The sequence below is a fragment of the Ambystoma mexicanum genome, chromosome 1q, assembly GCF_040938575.1.
Source record: "Ambystoma mexicanum isolate Mex_15411 chromosome 1q, UKY_AmexF1_1, whole genome shotgun sequence".
NCBI lineage: Eukaryota > Metazoa > Chordata > Amphibia > Caudata > Ambystomatidae > Ambystoma > Ambystoma mexicanum.
The window spans coordinates 503,756,132-503,774,283 of NC_090922.1; the positions used below are offsets into that span (position 1 = coordinate 503,756,132).

Genomic DNA, 18,152 nt, shown 5'->3' on the forward strand with positions numbered 1-18,152 from the left:
AGAGTCCAACCTCCTGGCTTCGCAAAGGAAGAGACAAAGCTCCAGACTAGGGCGAAATTAGGAGTATTGGGATTTCGGAGCAGAGCCTGTCTAATATGTTCCAACAGTGCAAGGATAAGGAAAAGACCCAATCCCCTAAGAGTGCCACTGATTGGAGGGGGCAAAGCGGGTGTACTAGTGATATGAGAGTTCATGGGTTGGGATATTGGCAAAGCGAGTCCCACACTGGCCCTAGGGTGCCACCAATGAGGGAGAGCTAAGTGTGCCAATGAGGGGAGAAGGGCAGACCTAGGGGAGGGGAGAGACATTTCAATACTGACCTAAGATTGACAGCCCTGTGAGAGGGTCAGATCCAATGTAAAGTTTAGCTACGAGTTTGCGGAAGCCATGATGGGTTGGAGTAGAGCCAGTCTAATATTGATGTAAAGTGAGAAGGCCAGAGCTGGTTTCATACTGCTCTAGGGACACCAGGGATGTGAGAGCGGCAGAGCTAGGGTTGCTAGGCGATCGCTTGACTAAAGATTGAAGATTTGGTACACTCAAGAATTCTTGAGCAAGGCAATATTGGGAGCCAAGCTAGGCCTCACCTACGTTTTGAGCTGGTGGAGGATTCTCTGATTGCCCATAAGCAGGGATATATGAGCTTTTACGGGAAGCAAAACAGAAGCAGATGTTGAGTCCCTGGACAAAGTGGTTCAATATTTGACTGTCCTGTTCAAAGCCTGCCAATTGTAAGCCCTGCACAGAGGAGGTTTAATACAGGCCTGATGCTGCCTGGGTTAAGAGCACAGCCGTGCTAGCACCAAACTAGGACTGCAATGATACAGAGGGAGCAGAGTAGGATAAACACTTGCCTCTGAACGCCAGCAGTGGCCTAATGGAAGAGCCAGTTCAATTCTTATCTGAGAATGGCAGGATATGGCATGGGGACTCACCACTCTTGTTGAGGCCGAAGAGAAGTGGACACGAGATGGCAAAGGACAGCACCCAGACCACAGCTATCATCATCGAGACCCTGCGCTTCGAGCTGTAGCGGGTGTTATACAGCATCGGCATGGCAACGGCAGTGTACCTAGAAGAAAAAAAAGCATCCTGTCATGGCGAATGCACCTGCAAAGGAAAATAAAAAAAACACACTAAAGACCATGACCATGCTCACCCATTCATTGCAAAGAGGGAACATTGCTGCTTCGAGACACCCACTCCAGCCCACCTCTATCGAAGGCAATAGCAACACACCTGACTAGGGGGTTCTACGGTTCCCCACTTCTAGAGACGCAGATCACATTCAGTAACATGTCATTGGTACATGTTGCAGGTGCTTCGGAACTCAAATGGGCTTTATTCGGCCATCCATCCCATCAGTCCCCTGCATATTCATGTATGCTTTCACATTTAAAATGGACGTTTGTATTGGCTGGCCTGGTGTTGACGTGTATATTCTCTTTCCGAAGTGGCAAAGAACTGAAGGGCGTTTGCAAAGCATTAGTAATTGCTACTAGCTCTGCCCCCCACCCCCTCCAACCCACACCACCATCCCGCCCCGCCCCCCATACTTGACACATAAACTGTACTGGAAATGATTAGGAATCAGTACAGGCTAAATTAGGTTCTTTGAAAAGTTATGAGTTCAGTGCAACGGTACCACTGTATGCCAGCAGCCTTCAGTGTATAACGCAATGTGCATTGCATTTGCGCTGCCTACTAAGAGCACTGATTCCCACTCATCCACCACTGTCACGCTCTGAAGAGTGGCAATGGGGTTCATAATGACCATTTTGTGTGAGGTGGCTTTACAGATAAGCTGCCACCAGCTGTCAGGGGGCTAGTTAGCCTTTTTGGCTGTAACCCCTGAGCTTCTATCCGGGGCTACAACCAAAAGACTCGGGGCTATAACCCCCTCGCCCCCCACCCCCCTAGCAACGCCTCTGCTCATAATACTGCTCAGAAGTGCTGTGCGACATGTATCCTTCGAGCGGCGAAGTGGCAGCCCTAAAGATGCGGAGGGGTGGAGAGGCAGACCAGAGTGCAAGAAGGTCTGCAAGGATGAGTTTTCAATAGCAATATGGTACTGAGGATAGTCATATGAAGAAAATTAAGCTTGTAGCCAACCTCACACTTGTATCCTGCCTGTTTGTTTCTTGACATTGTTCTGTTTGAAAGAGAGCCAGCTTCACAGGGCTCTACTTTGGCTGAATTGTAAAGAAAATATTTTCTTTGCAGAAACCAACAGCCAATCATTTCTCTCCTGCATTTTGACAGTTTCTTTCCACAGGGTAAGAAAACAATTTCAGTCAATGGCTGCAAGAGGATGTCTCTCTGCCTGGTACTACTTGTAACCTCACATCTCTCCAGCATCCTTCAAGTTACACTGTGCACAAAGGGGATATTTTGCCTGTTAAAGGTGATGTGTTGCTTCATTTTGGCCTCTCTATCAACTATGGCTTCACCGCCCCACTACTTCTGGGCAAACCCAATTTGGTTTCCCAGGCATCTCTCCATCTCTTTGCATCACTCAGTGGGTTCAGCGTGCACCCCTGACTAGTAAAGACAACGATGCCGTCGACTCCAGAGCAAAGCATTAACAAGGATAGGCAGCAACTTTGGCTAATTAGAAGGGAAACTCCCAATTGTTTGAGCCACGGATATAGATACTGTGCATCTTTTTTTTTTAACTTCTCCCTCCTATATAATCCCTTGTCACAGCACATGCCAATTGACAGTTTTAATTATTCCTCTTTGCTTCCCAGAATCCCCATCTTGGTTTATGACATCCTTGCTTATTCCACTTCCCGCCCTCCAATTCATGGCAAGACAGCCGTGCCCGTAGGAGAGGACCCAGGCATGCAGGGGGGGAGGAGAACACAGAGCAGATGCAGAGGACAACGTGAGTGTTTGCGTCACACAGTGTTACCAACCCCCTGCTAATTGTGGTTAAGACCTCATGATAATTCCCATCGACCATGAAAAAGGATTGGTCAACCAGGATAAGGTCAGAATTAGGAGACTAGATTTCAGACCATACAGATAAAGTGGTACTACAGTGGAATTGCTGATAGCAGGTTATACGTTAAGGCTGTTCAGTAGGTGGGAGGGTCTTGCTTGCAAAGAAAGGACCCAGATTGTCAACCAAACCTGCAGATTAAGGTTGAACCATCACACACAGATCAGGTAAGAACAGTGATAATAAAAAGGTGGTCAGACATTGTTGTAGGGCACTGGTTAAACGAGAGTGTAATAATTAAGCAATAAACCCTGAGATGGGGGGGGGCATTACAGGTCAGGTAATGTCCTGGTAATACCCCCCACTCAATCAATGGGTTTATTGCAATTAGCAGCCTGCATGCTTTCCCGGGGTGCCAATCATTTTTTAAAGTTGAAAATGGTGTGATCGTGTTTATCAACTTTTTTAAAAAATACATAAATTAGGATGGCCATCTTGGAGAAGGGAACTACATGTAGTCCCTTCTCTCTTTCCATGGCAGCCTTTACCCCGGGGGAATTACCTGAACACCAAGTGTACCAAGCGCAGGCAAGGGATGAGTAGGCTACAGGTAAGTGGGGCAGGGTATAGGGTGAGGGGAGTGAGCTGGGAGGAGGAATTTAGGAGGGATGGCGGGGGAGCGGGAGCACAGGCTGACCTACCTGTTTCCTGACATGGTAGATGGTGGTCTCCTGCTGCTCAAGGGGCACAGCACGTGGGAGATACCATGAGGTAAAGGCCACATTCCAAGCTCCTTGATTGGCTTGGAGGCAGCATGCCACGCCCTGCGGGGTCCTAATAATGCATAAAATGAAGGCTGGCGTTCTTCCCTCCAAACACAGGTTGAGGCTCATGCTGGCAATTATCCTCCAAGAGCTGAAAGGCCTACTGGAGGACTTTGTCCACTGTATCAAGCCGACGAAGAAACCAGAATGAGGAACACTTCGCTGTCTGTGGATCTCTATTCAGTTTCAATCGTGACATCATCATGGGCAATTAGTTACCCCACCCCTAGCATTTCTGGACTCGTGCTCATTCTCAGCAAAGCGTTATTGTTTGCGAACATCGCCATGAAAAAATGCTTACTACCAAGTAATCCAACTCCAGTTTTAAATCGCCCACTGGTTTTATCAAACAATTTGGCAAGTTCAGATATAGGCAAAGTGTTGTGGCCCTCTGGCTTCAGTGAGTTCTAACTATCTTTATTGCAAGACAAACAGGTGAACATAAACGTGTCCTCGTGCAGGCAGGGGAATTACTCACAGTTCAGTTCAGGGCCTCTCAAGACTCTTCACATCCAAGTGGCCTTAATGACGCGTGCCCTTACACTATTTAAAGTCACAAGCGATTTCTGTTGCTACTGATACACTCAAGGTTTGGGGTATTTATTCACTTAAAAGAGGTTCACACTGCATTAGGAAATATTAGAACAAAGTTAAACGTTATAATGGAACACCATTTAAGAACTGTAATTAGTTTCAACATTAACTATTAACCTAATTCAATGTGTTGAAAATATATTTTTTTAAATATAGTTATGAGGCGTGAAACACGTGTTGGCAAATATTGTTTGAGAAGGAAATTCATCAAAGCAATAAACTGTTACCATAAAAGATAAGACTCACTACTTGGATGCATTGTGCAGTGTGACACTACATATGTTTGTACAATCTCTTTACAGGGATCGCCGGCGCACGAGAAACCATGCGCAAATCCCGAAACACCTACGCCACGCGATAGCAGGCGCAAACGTCAGCGCACACACAAACAAATGCATAAAAAGCATGCGCGATAAACAAACGCACATATACAGCCATGATGAATGCACCATTTGTTGCAAGGGCTAAGATCTTCCACCCAAGGACCAGCCTTTTTGGGATGCCAGACGACCAAGTCTATGGTATAAATCCCCCCCATATCATCCTAGACGTGGTCACAGAGTGGGAAGATGACCTCACATCACCCACCATGTGCTCCCAAGAACTGAGCCTCTTGCAAAAGGTGCTCACTGTACTGCATTTTTTTGCCACTGGCTCATTCCAGTATACCACTGCCATAGTCGGTGGCATCTCACAGGCCACGCAGTCACGCACCTACACCAGGTGTTGGCAATAATAACTGCACGTCCTTCTGTCCACCAGCATATCTTTATGGCTCGAAAACCTGCAGAAAGGCAAGCAGTGGTCTAGGAATTTTATGGGGGAGCTCACGTCCCAAAAGTGCTATGTGCCATTGATTGACACATGTTGCTCTACGTCCACCTTGAGCAACAGAGCACATCTACTGCAACCGAAAACACTGGCACCCCATCAATGTTTAGGATGTGTGTGATGCCAAGGGCATCATTACTGAAGCGTATGCCAACTATTCTGGCAGCACCAATGATAGTTACATCTTCAGGATGCCCCCACTACACCGAGCCCTGGAAGCTGGGAAGCATGGTAACACATGGCGAGTATGAATGGCCATCCACATGCATGCATGCATATTGAACACAGACCAATAGACACTGTCAACAAATGGCAATGACAACCATTCCGACCTCTACAGAGGACAGTGCCTACCCTCTGAGCACAAACATGATGACGCTCATACGCAACCCCAACACACCTGCCGAGGTACGATACAACATTCCCCATATTGCAACTCGGGGCATAGTGGAGTGCGCATTCGGAGTGCTCAAGTCACGTTTCGCTCCCTTGTCCACTCTGGTGGTGTGTTGCTATATGCACCGCCAGTAGTCTGCAGGATTATTGTGGCAGCATGTGTCCTGCACAATGTTGCAACATGTCGTGGCGTCCCGGTGGACATGGTGGTGGTACCCCATCCGCACCCACAGGCCAACTGCTTGAGTCGGCTGGGCAAAGGGCATGTGGAGAGGTTGCACGTACCCAGCTTGTGCAATCGTATTTCACCTAAAATCCCTCCCCTGTGGAGTTCACACGATCCCGCTACATCACAGGTGCCATGCAATGATGACATGGGCCAATCCACTGTTCCCACAAAACCACCCTGAGAAAGTACCCTTGGAAGTGCTAAATTAAATTGTGTGTATCCCCTAAAACACATTTCACCTTGTGTTTCCAAAAGAAACACATTGAAAAGGGCGTACACCACTACCACCATGCCAACTATTCAATTAAATCACCTCCTTGTCACCAAAACCATCCCATATGTAATGTAAAAGGATATGTATCCTGTGACCCATACCCACAGTAGTGATCCCCTTCTGCTCTGGTGGATATGAGTAGCTAACATACCGTTCTAATGTGTAGGCATCGACAAATCCTGAAACATCATGTCTAACCTGCAACCCATACATGGCCTCAACTATTTACATGGACACAAAATTCAACAAGCACAGTTGGAAATATCTGCACACATGTCCTATATTGCGCATGATGCGCACAAACATGCCCCTATCATGGGGTGTAGAAAAGCAGTGCAGTATTTACCCACAAGTTCCTCAACATCCCATAACGATCAATATAAATGAACATCTTACCTGTCCCCTTGGCATGCAGTTGACAGTCAAATTTCATCCCATTAATAGCCATCATTCCCTGATCAAAGGATCTGCAGACAATGAACAAAATGAAACAGAGTGCAGCTAACTTATCCCTGCCGCAAAAAATCCAAGACCCGCGAGCACCCCTCGGTGACATACAACACATGCAAACAATAACTCACAAGACAACCATCAACATGTGTCCCACCACACATGCAGAAGCACCTTGACACGGCATGCAAATCATACACACAAAACACACACACTGACAAACAACAACATTCCACACACTGCCTGTCCCCCTCAATGTCTTGCAGCAAATGTGCATGTCACATATCCCCATTCACTACAAACTGGCACATACACATTACACACATCGGTCAACACGCTGCATGAAAATAAGAAAACATCACATATGCAGATAATTGATCCCACAAAAAAGCAGGGACACCCCTGGAAGACTACCAATGACATGATAAGGCATGCCATCACCTGCGTAGTATTGGGACACTTCACTGAACACAGTGAAGGGAGCACATTTTTCATACACCTATGTTAGGCACTCATGCAATTACCCAAAATGTCTCTAAGTGCACACAGGGCAACAGAGTGGGAATAGGGGAAGCTAGACAATGAATTACAACAAAGAGAAATAATGAAATCAATATTCCACACAAATCATGACAATAACTGGGAGGGGAGACGGACCTACTATACCTTGTGAGTATTCCCAACGTGCAAGTGTACAGGGGAGGGTGGTAAGGGAAAAGGTTCTGAGTTGCTCATGAAGAACTGCTTGGGGTGAATTGCTAAGAAAATAAAAGATAAACATAAGTGCAACCTCCTGTGGTGAGGCTGAGCGTGAGCAAGTGCAGTATATACACAGTGGCTTGGATGATAGATGTGGTGGGTCATGGCCTGAGGATACGTAAGAGCCCTGCACATCTGTCACGCTACTGTATGATTAGCAGGGAAGAGAGGAGTAGACGGAAGAGGAGAAGAGAAAGGACTTGCGGCTTATTGGGAATTTAAGGAGGTCCTGCTCAAGACGCAGAGGGAGAGCAAGGCTATTACACAGAAGGAGCCTGCTGAGGAAATCGATCAACCAACACCCTTTTCTATAGCAAAGTGCTTCACATGCAGGGAGTTCTTGCCAGAGGAATGCAGAATTGTAGAAGGGGAGTATTTTATCAGGAAGCTTTGAAGATAGAGTGGTACCCAGCCCCAGATAGCCCTGTGGATGATGCACAGCGATTACAGTTTAATCTGTGCTGAGACAGTGAGCCAGTGAAGGCTTTGTAGGGCAGGATAGAAGCAGTCCCTGGGCCTGAGGCCAAGGATAAGTCTTGCTGCCCTATTCTGTCTAAGCTGGAGGGGTTGCAGGGTGGTCCAAGGAAGATTAAGGAGGAGGCTGTTGCAGTAGTGTAGCCTGGAGAGAACCAGAGCACGGGTAACATTAAGTCTCTGGGGAAGGTCTGGAAGGGTACCGTTACTTTGAGAAGGAAGAGCTGAAAGAGGCGCTTCTTGGCAATGTCCAGAATATGAGAGATGAAGGAAAATGTGGAGTCGAAGATGACTCGGAGATTCCTGGCTTTGGAGGAGGGGGCATGGGGTGAGCCCATGGAGGAAGGCCAGAGTGAAGGGAACAAGTGGGCTGCAGGGGATCCAAAAGGGAGACATTTGATTTTGAAGGTGTACAAGCCAAGGTCATATGCAGTGCACCAGGCCAGGATGGCAGTAGGCAGTCACGGATGAATGAAGGTGCAAGTGTGTCAGTATGAACTTTGATTAATAGTTGTGTGTCATCAGCATAGCACTGGAATTTGTGGGAGAATAGGGCAATGAAGTGTTACAGCAGGAAAATGTATATGTCAAAGGCGCAGGGCAAAAGAATGCAGATGTGGAGAAGGGCACAAGTGGAGGAGGAAGCAGGGTAGAAGATAGGGCCAAGAATGGTTTAATAGGAATGGTTGGTTAGGAATGATCTAAGCCACTCCACTGCCCACTCCAAGATAAGAAGTGTCTCATGGAGCATTCTAATGAGGATGGAATGGTTCACTGCGTCAAATGCAGATGAGATATCAAGGAGTATGAGGACAGCAGTGGATTCGGAATTGAGGGATATGAGCAGTTCTTCATGGGTGTTTAGGAGAGCAGTGTCTGTGGCTCAGGAAGCTTTGAATCCACACTGGTGTACCTGTAGACCGCCAACAAGTAAGTTATGGAGGTAGATTTGGGGGCGCGACAACTTCTCAAGGACTTTCCCTAGTAAGGTGGTGATTGAAATGGTGCGTTAGTTGGCTGGGCAGAAAGGGTCTGCAGATGGCATTGTAATTATGGAGCGCACAAGGGAGTGCTTGAGGGAGGATGGAAACGAACCAGCAGCAAAGGAGTGGTTCAGAGATCAGCAACAGCAGAGGCCAGAGAGGAGATGTTGCCCTTGATGGTTCTGTATGAGCATGGGCCCACCTGTTTGGAAGAGACCTTCTTGGAGTTCACAACTCTGGTTACTTCTTCAGGGGTGAGACAGGAGCGAAGGAGGATAATGAGGAAGGAGGAGGGTGAGTGGTAGGAGGGTATAAGGGGGAGGGTTGTGTTGGAAGAGTGTGTCACAAGGATGCCGAGTATGTCTCGGCTTTTTGAAAATAAGTGAGATGCAAGTGCATTACAAAGGGACTGTGAAGGATTAGGGGCAGAAGATAGAGCGGATGTGTTTGCAAGTTGGCTCCACATTTTTTAGAGTGCAGCCATGATGCAAAACACAGGAATCCAAGTACACAAATACTCACCTCTTGCACTCCCGGCAGGATCATGCTTGACGCATAATTTCAAAGGCAACTGCCATGGAAGACATCACAAAGCAATGTGATACAGCAAGCAAGGATAAATGCATGCTAAATGTAGGATGGAAACAAAAAATGCATGGTCAATGAAGACGTCTTTGTCACAGCATACAATTGGTCAAACACTGCAATCAATATAATGCAGCAGTACCATGCACCCAGCTGTGGTCAACTTGAAGCTGCAAACACCATGGTGCAGCATGCATGGTACATGCATAAGAAAGCACCAACACCACTAATCCTAATGTGTTGGTACACATCATACCATCTCAGAAAAAGTGCATTCCCCACATGTTTGTGGCTTGTAACTGGTGCTGCACACTGTAATGTTTGATCCATAATCAAGACAGCCCAAATGTGCTGTTGATCCATAACCACACAAACATTGCAAGGGATGTCAAGTGATACTCATTACACATGCTAAAAGTGCAATGAGACACACATCAGCATGACCATCAACACCTGTACAGGGCACAAACAGCTGGCCATGCAACCCACTTCCAAACACCCATGAAGGGCCCACACAGTTCGAACGCCCACAATGTAGAATATGAAACCAGTGGCCCCACTAATCCATCCAAACAGCACCATGCCCAGATTCATCACCAGAAGCACACACTGTGAAACATGCACCCATGAAGAAGTACTCGTGCCCCACAAGATAAGTCACTCCCAAGTGATCACACACAGTGAAAGACTCCCATGCAAATACCACACCAGCGTCTGCTAATGCAAAAAATCAGGCTGACAGCATCTGACCAACAGAGCTGCAACAAGGTAATTACCCATCTCGGGTGCCAGAAAAGAGTGTCAAGAGAAAAAAAAGAAAAGACTGTCTATAACTAATGTTAATGTTTGTGTAATGTAATTCAATTAGAATCAAATCACCAAAAAACCTAACTAGCATGAGTGAAAAAATATTGACCTCATGATTTTAAAACCTACTTTGGATTTCTCTTCCTTAGGTAAATGGGATGACGCTTTCCCTAATCCCCAATCTCACTGAGACAGGCAAAAATCACAGTCCTGAAGAAGATGATGAGTCACTATCATCGAAACCGGTCGACCTCTTTTTAACCCAGGATATTCCTAGAAACCAACTAAGGATGCCCCTTTTTTTGAACAAGAACATACAACATTCTGTTGTGGAAGAAGCTCTCCCCAAAAAACCGTTGTGCCTTGGACTCCCATACCATAATCGAATTGGAGTGGTAATACATGAAGTACAATATACCACAAACACAATACTGGATAAAAAATTCGGAAAAAGCCAGATCCAAACATAAAAGATCACCAGAAGGGAGAAAATCACAATGGAAGGGTTCATATTAAATCCCTTTTTAACAATCACCAAGTTATCCATGACTTGGGGACCACACACTTCTCACGAAGGTCAATAAAAGAAAAAAGGTCCCATGACCTATGAAAATAGTTCCTCTCTGTGGCCCCAAGCTCCTCTGAGACACAAACTTCCAGCCCTACTCCCCAACGGGCAGAAGATCCGCACACCCCACTCCTAAGAACAAGAGCCCACATATGTTATGAGGGCCCCATTGTAAGACATGTTCTCTGAGGTCACACATTAAATGGTACCTAAGCAAAAATAGTCCCCACGCTGAAAAAGTGGACCCCCCAAAGTGTTAATGTGTGTTAAAAAGGTAAGCGGAATGCAACATCTGCTGCTCCCACTCGGTCTGCCCAGGCTGCACACCTCCCCCACGTGTGCGGGGCCCACGCCTGCCTCACCTAAGGGAGCATGGCCCTTGCTGTGATGCCACTGTCTCTGGCTGCAGGACTGCAACCCTCCCTTGGATATCTGCTCGAGGACCAGAAACCAATACATGTGAGTGTGGCCTTGCATCAGTAACCACCAGAGATGACCCGACACCACTGACTGGCCTTGTGAAGGCACCTGACCATCTGCAGACTCACGCATCCCAACTGCTCCAACAATGGGTGCACTCACCTCCACCAGCATTGAGGACTGCACATCCGGTTCAGCATCAGAGCTACTGGAATCCAAAGAGTCAGAATCGTATGCGAAAGGCCCAGGAAGGTCTGTAGCACCAGTGAATTTTCACGGCTTGCCATACCACGTCCTCAACTGGTGATAGGAACCGTCACAGACTCTTCTTCCTCCTCCTCTGTATCTGGTGCCCCCTCACCTGCACATGGACAGAAAATGACAGGAAGAGTCATGTACAACGTTTCTACAGTAAACATGTGTATCACATTGCTGTCATGCAACAAAATGCAGGGCATGTCACCATGAGAGAAACAGCATCCACACACTATGTACAAGAAGCTATCTGATCATGGCATATGCAGACTGGAAACAACATCCCCTGCTCAGTGCTATGCTGCCAGTGGACATATTGCCATCAGTAGTTAGCAAGCACTTTATGGCACATGGCACCAACTGTTGACTAATACCAGTGAAATGTGCATGGTCATGTGGCCCTGTGACGTGCAATTACATGACATGTCAACAGGCAGACACACATATTCACATCCAAGTCCTCATCCATCACATGCCACACCATTGTTTACCTGGCACAGGCACTGCACACAATGGGAACATGCTGTATGTGTGGAAAAAAGGAAACAGTCCCACTTGAAGTTTGACTCTACGAGTAACACCTAGCCAAGGTCTGTGAAGTTGAGAGAGTAAGTAAATGGAGTTGGAGATAGGAACAAGGTACAGTGACCCACAAGAGGCTCAGGGGCATGTACCCATGGAGTGTGTGCTGAGTGTGGGAGTGTAACAGGGATCACGCCTCACAACAATTTGACTCAGGAGTCATTGCCATAGCGGCAGCTAGGATGTGCACAGTCGAGACATATTTGCACGCTCACTCATGGCACTCTGTGAGGCGTGTTGTTTGCCATCTCGGATTTTCTATGTAGCATGAAAGCACCAACGTACATGTGTGAATGGAGAATCTATACCCCTGTAACTCGTTTTTCACACACATGCACATGTCTAGGAGAGTTACTGACATCAAGGATGCAACTAACAAGAGGGCACGTTTTGGTATCATGTTGTAGAGGTTGGGTAGAAATGCTAGTGGGGGATGAGCACTGTCATATGGCCATGTTTAACTGATGTACAACACATGGGCTGTATCCACTCTTTAATACACTGGACAGGAGTCAGTACACCATGAGAGGGTTCACCCATGGCACTCATTCAAATGCAGCCAGATGCGCAACACAATCGTACATCTTGGTTATGCTTCATTATACGTACTTAGGATGCACAATCTTGGTCACTCACCGGACACGCCCTCATAATTTGGCAGGCCTCCCATGCCTTGCACCTGCTCCATCAGAACGAATTGGCTCATGGTCTCTTCATGCTAGGTGACCTCCTCCTCCTCTGGTGACCCCCTTCCAGTTGCCATAGCAGAGGTGAGGTTGGCACCCAGCTTGGACTTGGTGCGACGGGTGAGGTCATTCCAGCGCTTCACTACCCGTGCAGCAGTGCACTTCTCAAACCCTAAGGCGGCATTAATCTCATCTGTGACATGCTGCCAATGCACCATATGATGACCAGGTTAATGTGTGTTCCCCGGTTGCAGGCACATGCCATGGTGGTGCTCGGTCATGTAGTCCAGGAGGATCTGGTGTTCTTCATCATGGAAGTTCCTCTTCCGCAACATGCCAGTGTCCTATGCCGTGCCATGGGGTTGAGCCTGTTCCTGCTGTGCCAGCTTTGCCTTCTTGCCATGTGGTGTTGGTGTTGACCCTGTGTGGCTGAAACACCTCTGGTCTCCAGATGCTGGACTACTAGTGGCCTGGGGCATGGCATTACCCGCTGTACCTGGGACAGCTGTTTCAGCTGCACATCCCTTTCCCTTATGGGCTGGGACAGCTGCTTTAGCTGCACATCTCTTACCCTTCTGGGCAGGGACAGCTGCTTCAGCTGCACGTCCCTTACCCTTCTGGGCTGGGACAGCTGCTTCAGCTGCACATCCCTGGACCATTAGGACTGGGACAGCTGCTTCAACTGCACATCCCTGGACCCTTGGGACTGGGAGAGCTGCTTCTGCAGGAGGTTACTGGTCCCTTGGCCCTTGGACAGCTGCTTCCGCAGGATGTCCATGACACCAATCCCCTTTGCCCTCTTTCCCTCTTGGGACCTTTCCACTCATGTTCCAGGTGTAAGTGAACAAACGAAGGCACACCAAGCAATTGTCCTGGGCAATTAGAGTGAGGGGGCAGTGTACGTGATGGAAGACGTACTTCTGTGGTCCAGCAAGGCTCAAAAATACTCCAGGTGACAAAAATACGGGATGCTTAATGCACAGGCACCCCAAAAAATGAGAAATTGCATACGCGATGACCAGGATAGCTTCCGCAAAAAGAAAAAGCATTACGTAATACACAGTGGCATCCAGCAACACGGTAAATGTACATGCGAACCCCAGAAAGCTACACTGAAGGTAAGAATCGAGGTATGTGATACACAGTGGTACCCAGAGTAGGAACTCACTGTTCGCCACTGAAAATACAAAAGTAGACACACATATGTGCTGAGGCAAAACCCCCACCAAAATAAGAAGTTTATATATTCCCTGAAGAGAACGAAATGCGTGGCATCACAAAATTCGCAGTATTCCACTCTTCCATCTCCTTCTCTTCGCACGTACGGTCGGAGTTGCTTCTACACGTACTTATGTATCCCCGAATCTGGCGTGCTCAACACCAGCGTGCAGCACGTGTCACGTAAGATATGGGCTGAGGGCCTTTCCTCAGATTTCAGGTGTCCACACTCTTTTTTTCTTTTTTTTATGCACAAAGTCCTGTCACTCTGTTTCTGGCTGCCCTCGGATTAATACACGGAAGACCCACACTCCTGCCTCTGTGCCATTTTACCTGCCTCCTACTACCCTGAGCTGCTTCCTACTTAGCCATCTCCTGCTGCCTGTCCAGTGTTTGTGCCTGCTGCCCACCTGCACTGCGTTTGGAGTCCCTGCTGTCCCGCCATTGCCAGTGATCCTGTCCTTGGCCCTGTGACCACCTCAGCTGTTTCATCGGACTCCCACCATCCCATACCACCACCACCACTCCACAGCCCAGCTCCAGGACCACCTTGCCCACCCACACCTGCCTCAGGGATTGCAATGTCTGCAACATCATCTTCAGACCATGGCGGCAACCCCATAGCAGCGAGGCAGAGGGCTGTCAATTTCACTGCCTGAGAAGTTGACATCCTGGTGGAGAAGGTCCTGGAGAATTATGATGCCCTCTTCAACCCAGTGATGCAATGCAGCAAGGAAGGACATCAGCATATCTGGGACAGGATAATGGATGCCATCAACCCAGAGGGAATGGCATCCTGTACCTTCAAGATTGTGCAAAAGCGCTGGGAGGACCTGAATTCCAGGACCTACAGCAAGGCCCTGCGCTTCATCCAGGCTGGTGCCACTGCAGAGGTGTACCGTGCGCGCAGGTGCTGCGTGTCTAATACCAACATGCAGCTCCTGGAGAAGTTTTCCCTGGCACTGCACACCCAGGTCTGCGAGTTACGAGAACATCTGGAGTCGACTGGTGAGTACCCATGTGTTGCTATGCTCTATTGTGCATGTGCATGTTGCTGCTTGTTGGCAGTGAGCCCCTTAGGCTTGCAGCAGGTATGCCTCTGAGACAGATGTCTGCGTGTATGCCCCAGGCATTGCTCTCCATGTGTGCATTCAAACAACATGTATTTTGAATGTAGTGCTGCCTATCAGAGCGTGCACATGCTTTGTTACTTGTGTCTGAGACGTGCCAGTGTGACAAGTGTGACAATTGAGGTAGTGTTGCCCGCATCATGTGCATGCATGATGTTCAAGTGTATTTGCCAAAGATGTGAATGTGTGACTGGCCATCACTCATTCCTGGATGCAAACGTGCATTTGGATGTCTGACGTAGTCATGTAGAGGGATTACAGTTAATGGGACTCTGATGTGATTGCTCATCACACTGCTTGTGGCCTCTCTGTTGATGTGTGTGCATGACATGTGCATGTGCTTGATGTTGTGGCATTCTGACATGTGCATGTGCACATGATGCATGTGTGTGGAGCATACGCAATTGATTGGTTGTGACAGTGACAAATAGCCTGATGACAATGTCTGCAGTGATGGGCACACATGTATCTGCATGGATGTGGATTGCATGTCCATGTGTGTGGGGGTGGAGGTTGATGGTTGTTCCCTTGACTAGTCATGTTCATGTGAATGTTGGTATTGCCATGCACAAATTGGTGCACTAAACTGATGTTTCTGTTCTGTGTCTCCTTTTCCACAGTTGCATCTGATGAAGAGGGTGGAACCAGTGCTGTGGAGCATGGCAGCAGGGATGCCTCCACCAGGCAGCGGCAACAAGGCCCAGCCACGCCACCATGAAAGCACTTCTTCATGGAGCGATGTGGCTGCGCCAGTGACATCGGGCAATGCTGCTGGGGGTAAGTTCAAGAAGGTGAAGGTGGGAGTGGACTCCTTAGAAGCAGGGGGGACCGGTGATGCCACACAGGGGCCATCCATGGTGGAAGATGCCCCAGAGTCATCCAGGTTGGCGGGAGCGAGGGGGAGAAGGTGGCAGTTGCAGCCCAGCCCATGGGGTCAGGTGGGGCATTGAGGTGGGGATGCCTACTGCCGTCCTGTCCGAGGGGCATGAGGTTGTGCAGGCCACCCTGGAGGTGCCTGTGCAAATTACAGTCCCTGGGCCATCGGATGCAGCTGAATGCGCCTGCCGAGATGCCTCCACCCAGACCCACCACCCGGTGTCAGCTGATGTGGCCCCCCAGACCGACATCCCCTTACCATCTGGTGGTACCATTTGGATCTATGTGCTACTCCTGCAGGCCGGGGTGGCGAGGCGTACAGCCGTCATCCGTGATGGTGTGCAGGCTACACGTAGTCTGCATGCACATCATCACAGTGAGGTATGCCGCCTCATCACCTGGCTTGCAACATTCCTGTTCGATGTTGTGCTCCTTGGGCTATTCACTGATACAGTCCCCTCTTCATCTTCCTCTTCTGTGTGCCAGTCGTCCTCCAGGGTGCCTTCTGGCCCAGATACCACCAGGGCCCCCTGGGCACCAGTCCCACCCACATTGCCCAGTCTGGTGGTGCCAACATTTCTGCCCGAGTTGGGAGTCCAAGGTCAATCAGATGAGGTCTTCATTGGGCCTACCCAGGCACCAACAGGGTCACGGCAATAGAGGGACAGCAGGCATCCAGAAGCAGGGCACAGGCCGTACGCCCCCCGGGCATTGTCATCGGCCTGTAAGGTGTAAACACAAAGCAGGCACTGTGGCAGTAGCTGGTAACCAGGAGGAGGCCACATTTCTCAGGGCAGAACATCCAAAGGGGGCAGGTGCACAGTGTAAGGCGGGATGCACATGTGACCTGAGGGACAGGATGTCTTCTGTGTTACAGAGATATGAGCAGCAAATCGGAGCAGAGAGGCAGCCGGCTTGGGAAGCGAGGATTGTGTTGGGCAGGGCTGGGATTGTGTTGCATCAGAAATCAGGTAAGTGTTCCTCACTCACGTTCCTGTCCTTCCCTCCAACCCCAACCCCAATTTCCACATCCCTCCACCCCCACCCTACTTACCTTGCGCTCCTTTGTCCCTCACCGGGATCACTCTGTGTTTGTGGCAATGGCTGTGATGGAAAGGGATAAGGGACAGAGAATATTTTATTTGTATTTTATAACATTTATACAGTGCTTTTTGCAAAAAGCATTAGTACACATAAAAATAGCAGTGGTGCAATCAACATGAACAATGCATTTCCAGGTAAAAAAAAGTCAGAAGAGGAAAGAGGACAATCATTCAGTTATCAGAAGGAACAGATGAGTTTTGAGGTTAGATTGAAAAATATGAAGACAGGGAGAAGAAGGAATAGAAAAAGGAAGGGAGTTCCAGTGTTTGGGCACAAGAAGGGCAAAAGACTGGAAGCGAGAAGAAGCACATGGGGGATTAGGGACAGAAAGAAGATACTGATTCTGGGAGCGTAGAGGCCGGGAAGGGAAATAAAGTGAAATAAGTGAAGAAAGATAAAGAGGGGCGAGACTATAAATACACTTGAAGACAATTGAGTGAAAATGATGAAGGAGATGAGACTCAAAAGGAAGAAGTAATATAGAAAATAAAGAAGGTGTGATCGAGGATCAAGGAGAAAAAGAGAAAAGGAGATGAACAGAAGAATTATAGATAGAGTGAAGGGGGAGAAAGTAAGAAGCTGGAAGACTAAAGAGGAGAGATGAGCAATAATCAATACAGTAGAGAACCAAGCAGGAGAGGAGGAGCTTAGTGGCATGGAAAGAAAGATTGGGTTCAGCACGACAAATATTAAAAACAGCATGGCAACAGGATTGAGCAGTAGAAGAAATATGCAGAGAAAAAGAAAGGGGGGAGCCACAGATTATGCCCAGTTAGGAGCAGAGGAAGAAAAAAGAAGAAAAGGGTAGAAAGAAAGAGGGGGGCGAGAAACAGGGGGAGAGTAGGCAGAGAGTAGTGGGTGAGTAGGAGGAAATGTAGAAGCAGGAAAGAATTGAACCTCAGACTTTGAAGGATTAAGATGAAGAAAGGGGGACGTAATACACTTTTGAACTGCAGATAGACAATTGGAGACAGTAGAGTGCAAAGTATCATCAAAAGAAGGAAAGGAGAAAACGATTTGGGTGTCGTCAGCGTAAAGATGAAAAGAAAGATTGAAAGATGAGAAAATAGCAGAAAGCACAGCACTATAGATTGACAAAAGAAGAAGACCAATAACAGACACTTGAGGAACACCATAAAGAGGAGGATGAGAGGGGGAAGTGT

General features: G+C 48.1%; 1 protein-coding gene across 1 annotated transcript in view; it reads right to left on the reverse strand.

Moving 5' to 3' along the window:
* The window catches only part of LOC138529875 (D(2)-like dopamine receptor), a 434,356-nt gene that overhangs the window by 168,058 nt on the left and 248,146 nt on the right, over positions 1–18,152 (reverse strand). Inside the window, exon 4 of the mRNA XM_069640867.1 lies at positions 936–1,072. Coding sequence (XP_069496968.1) covers positions 936–1,072 — 137 coding nt within the window. The remainder of the gene's footprint in view (positions 1–935; positions 1,073–18,152) is intronic.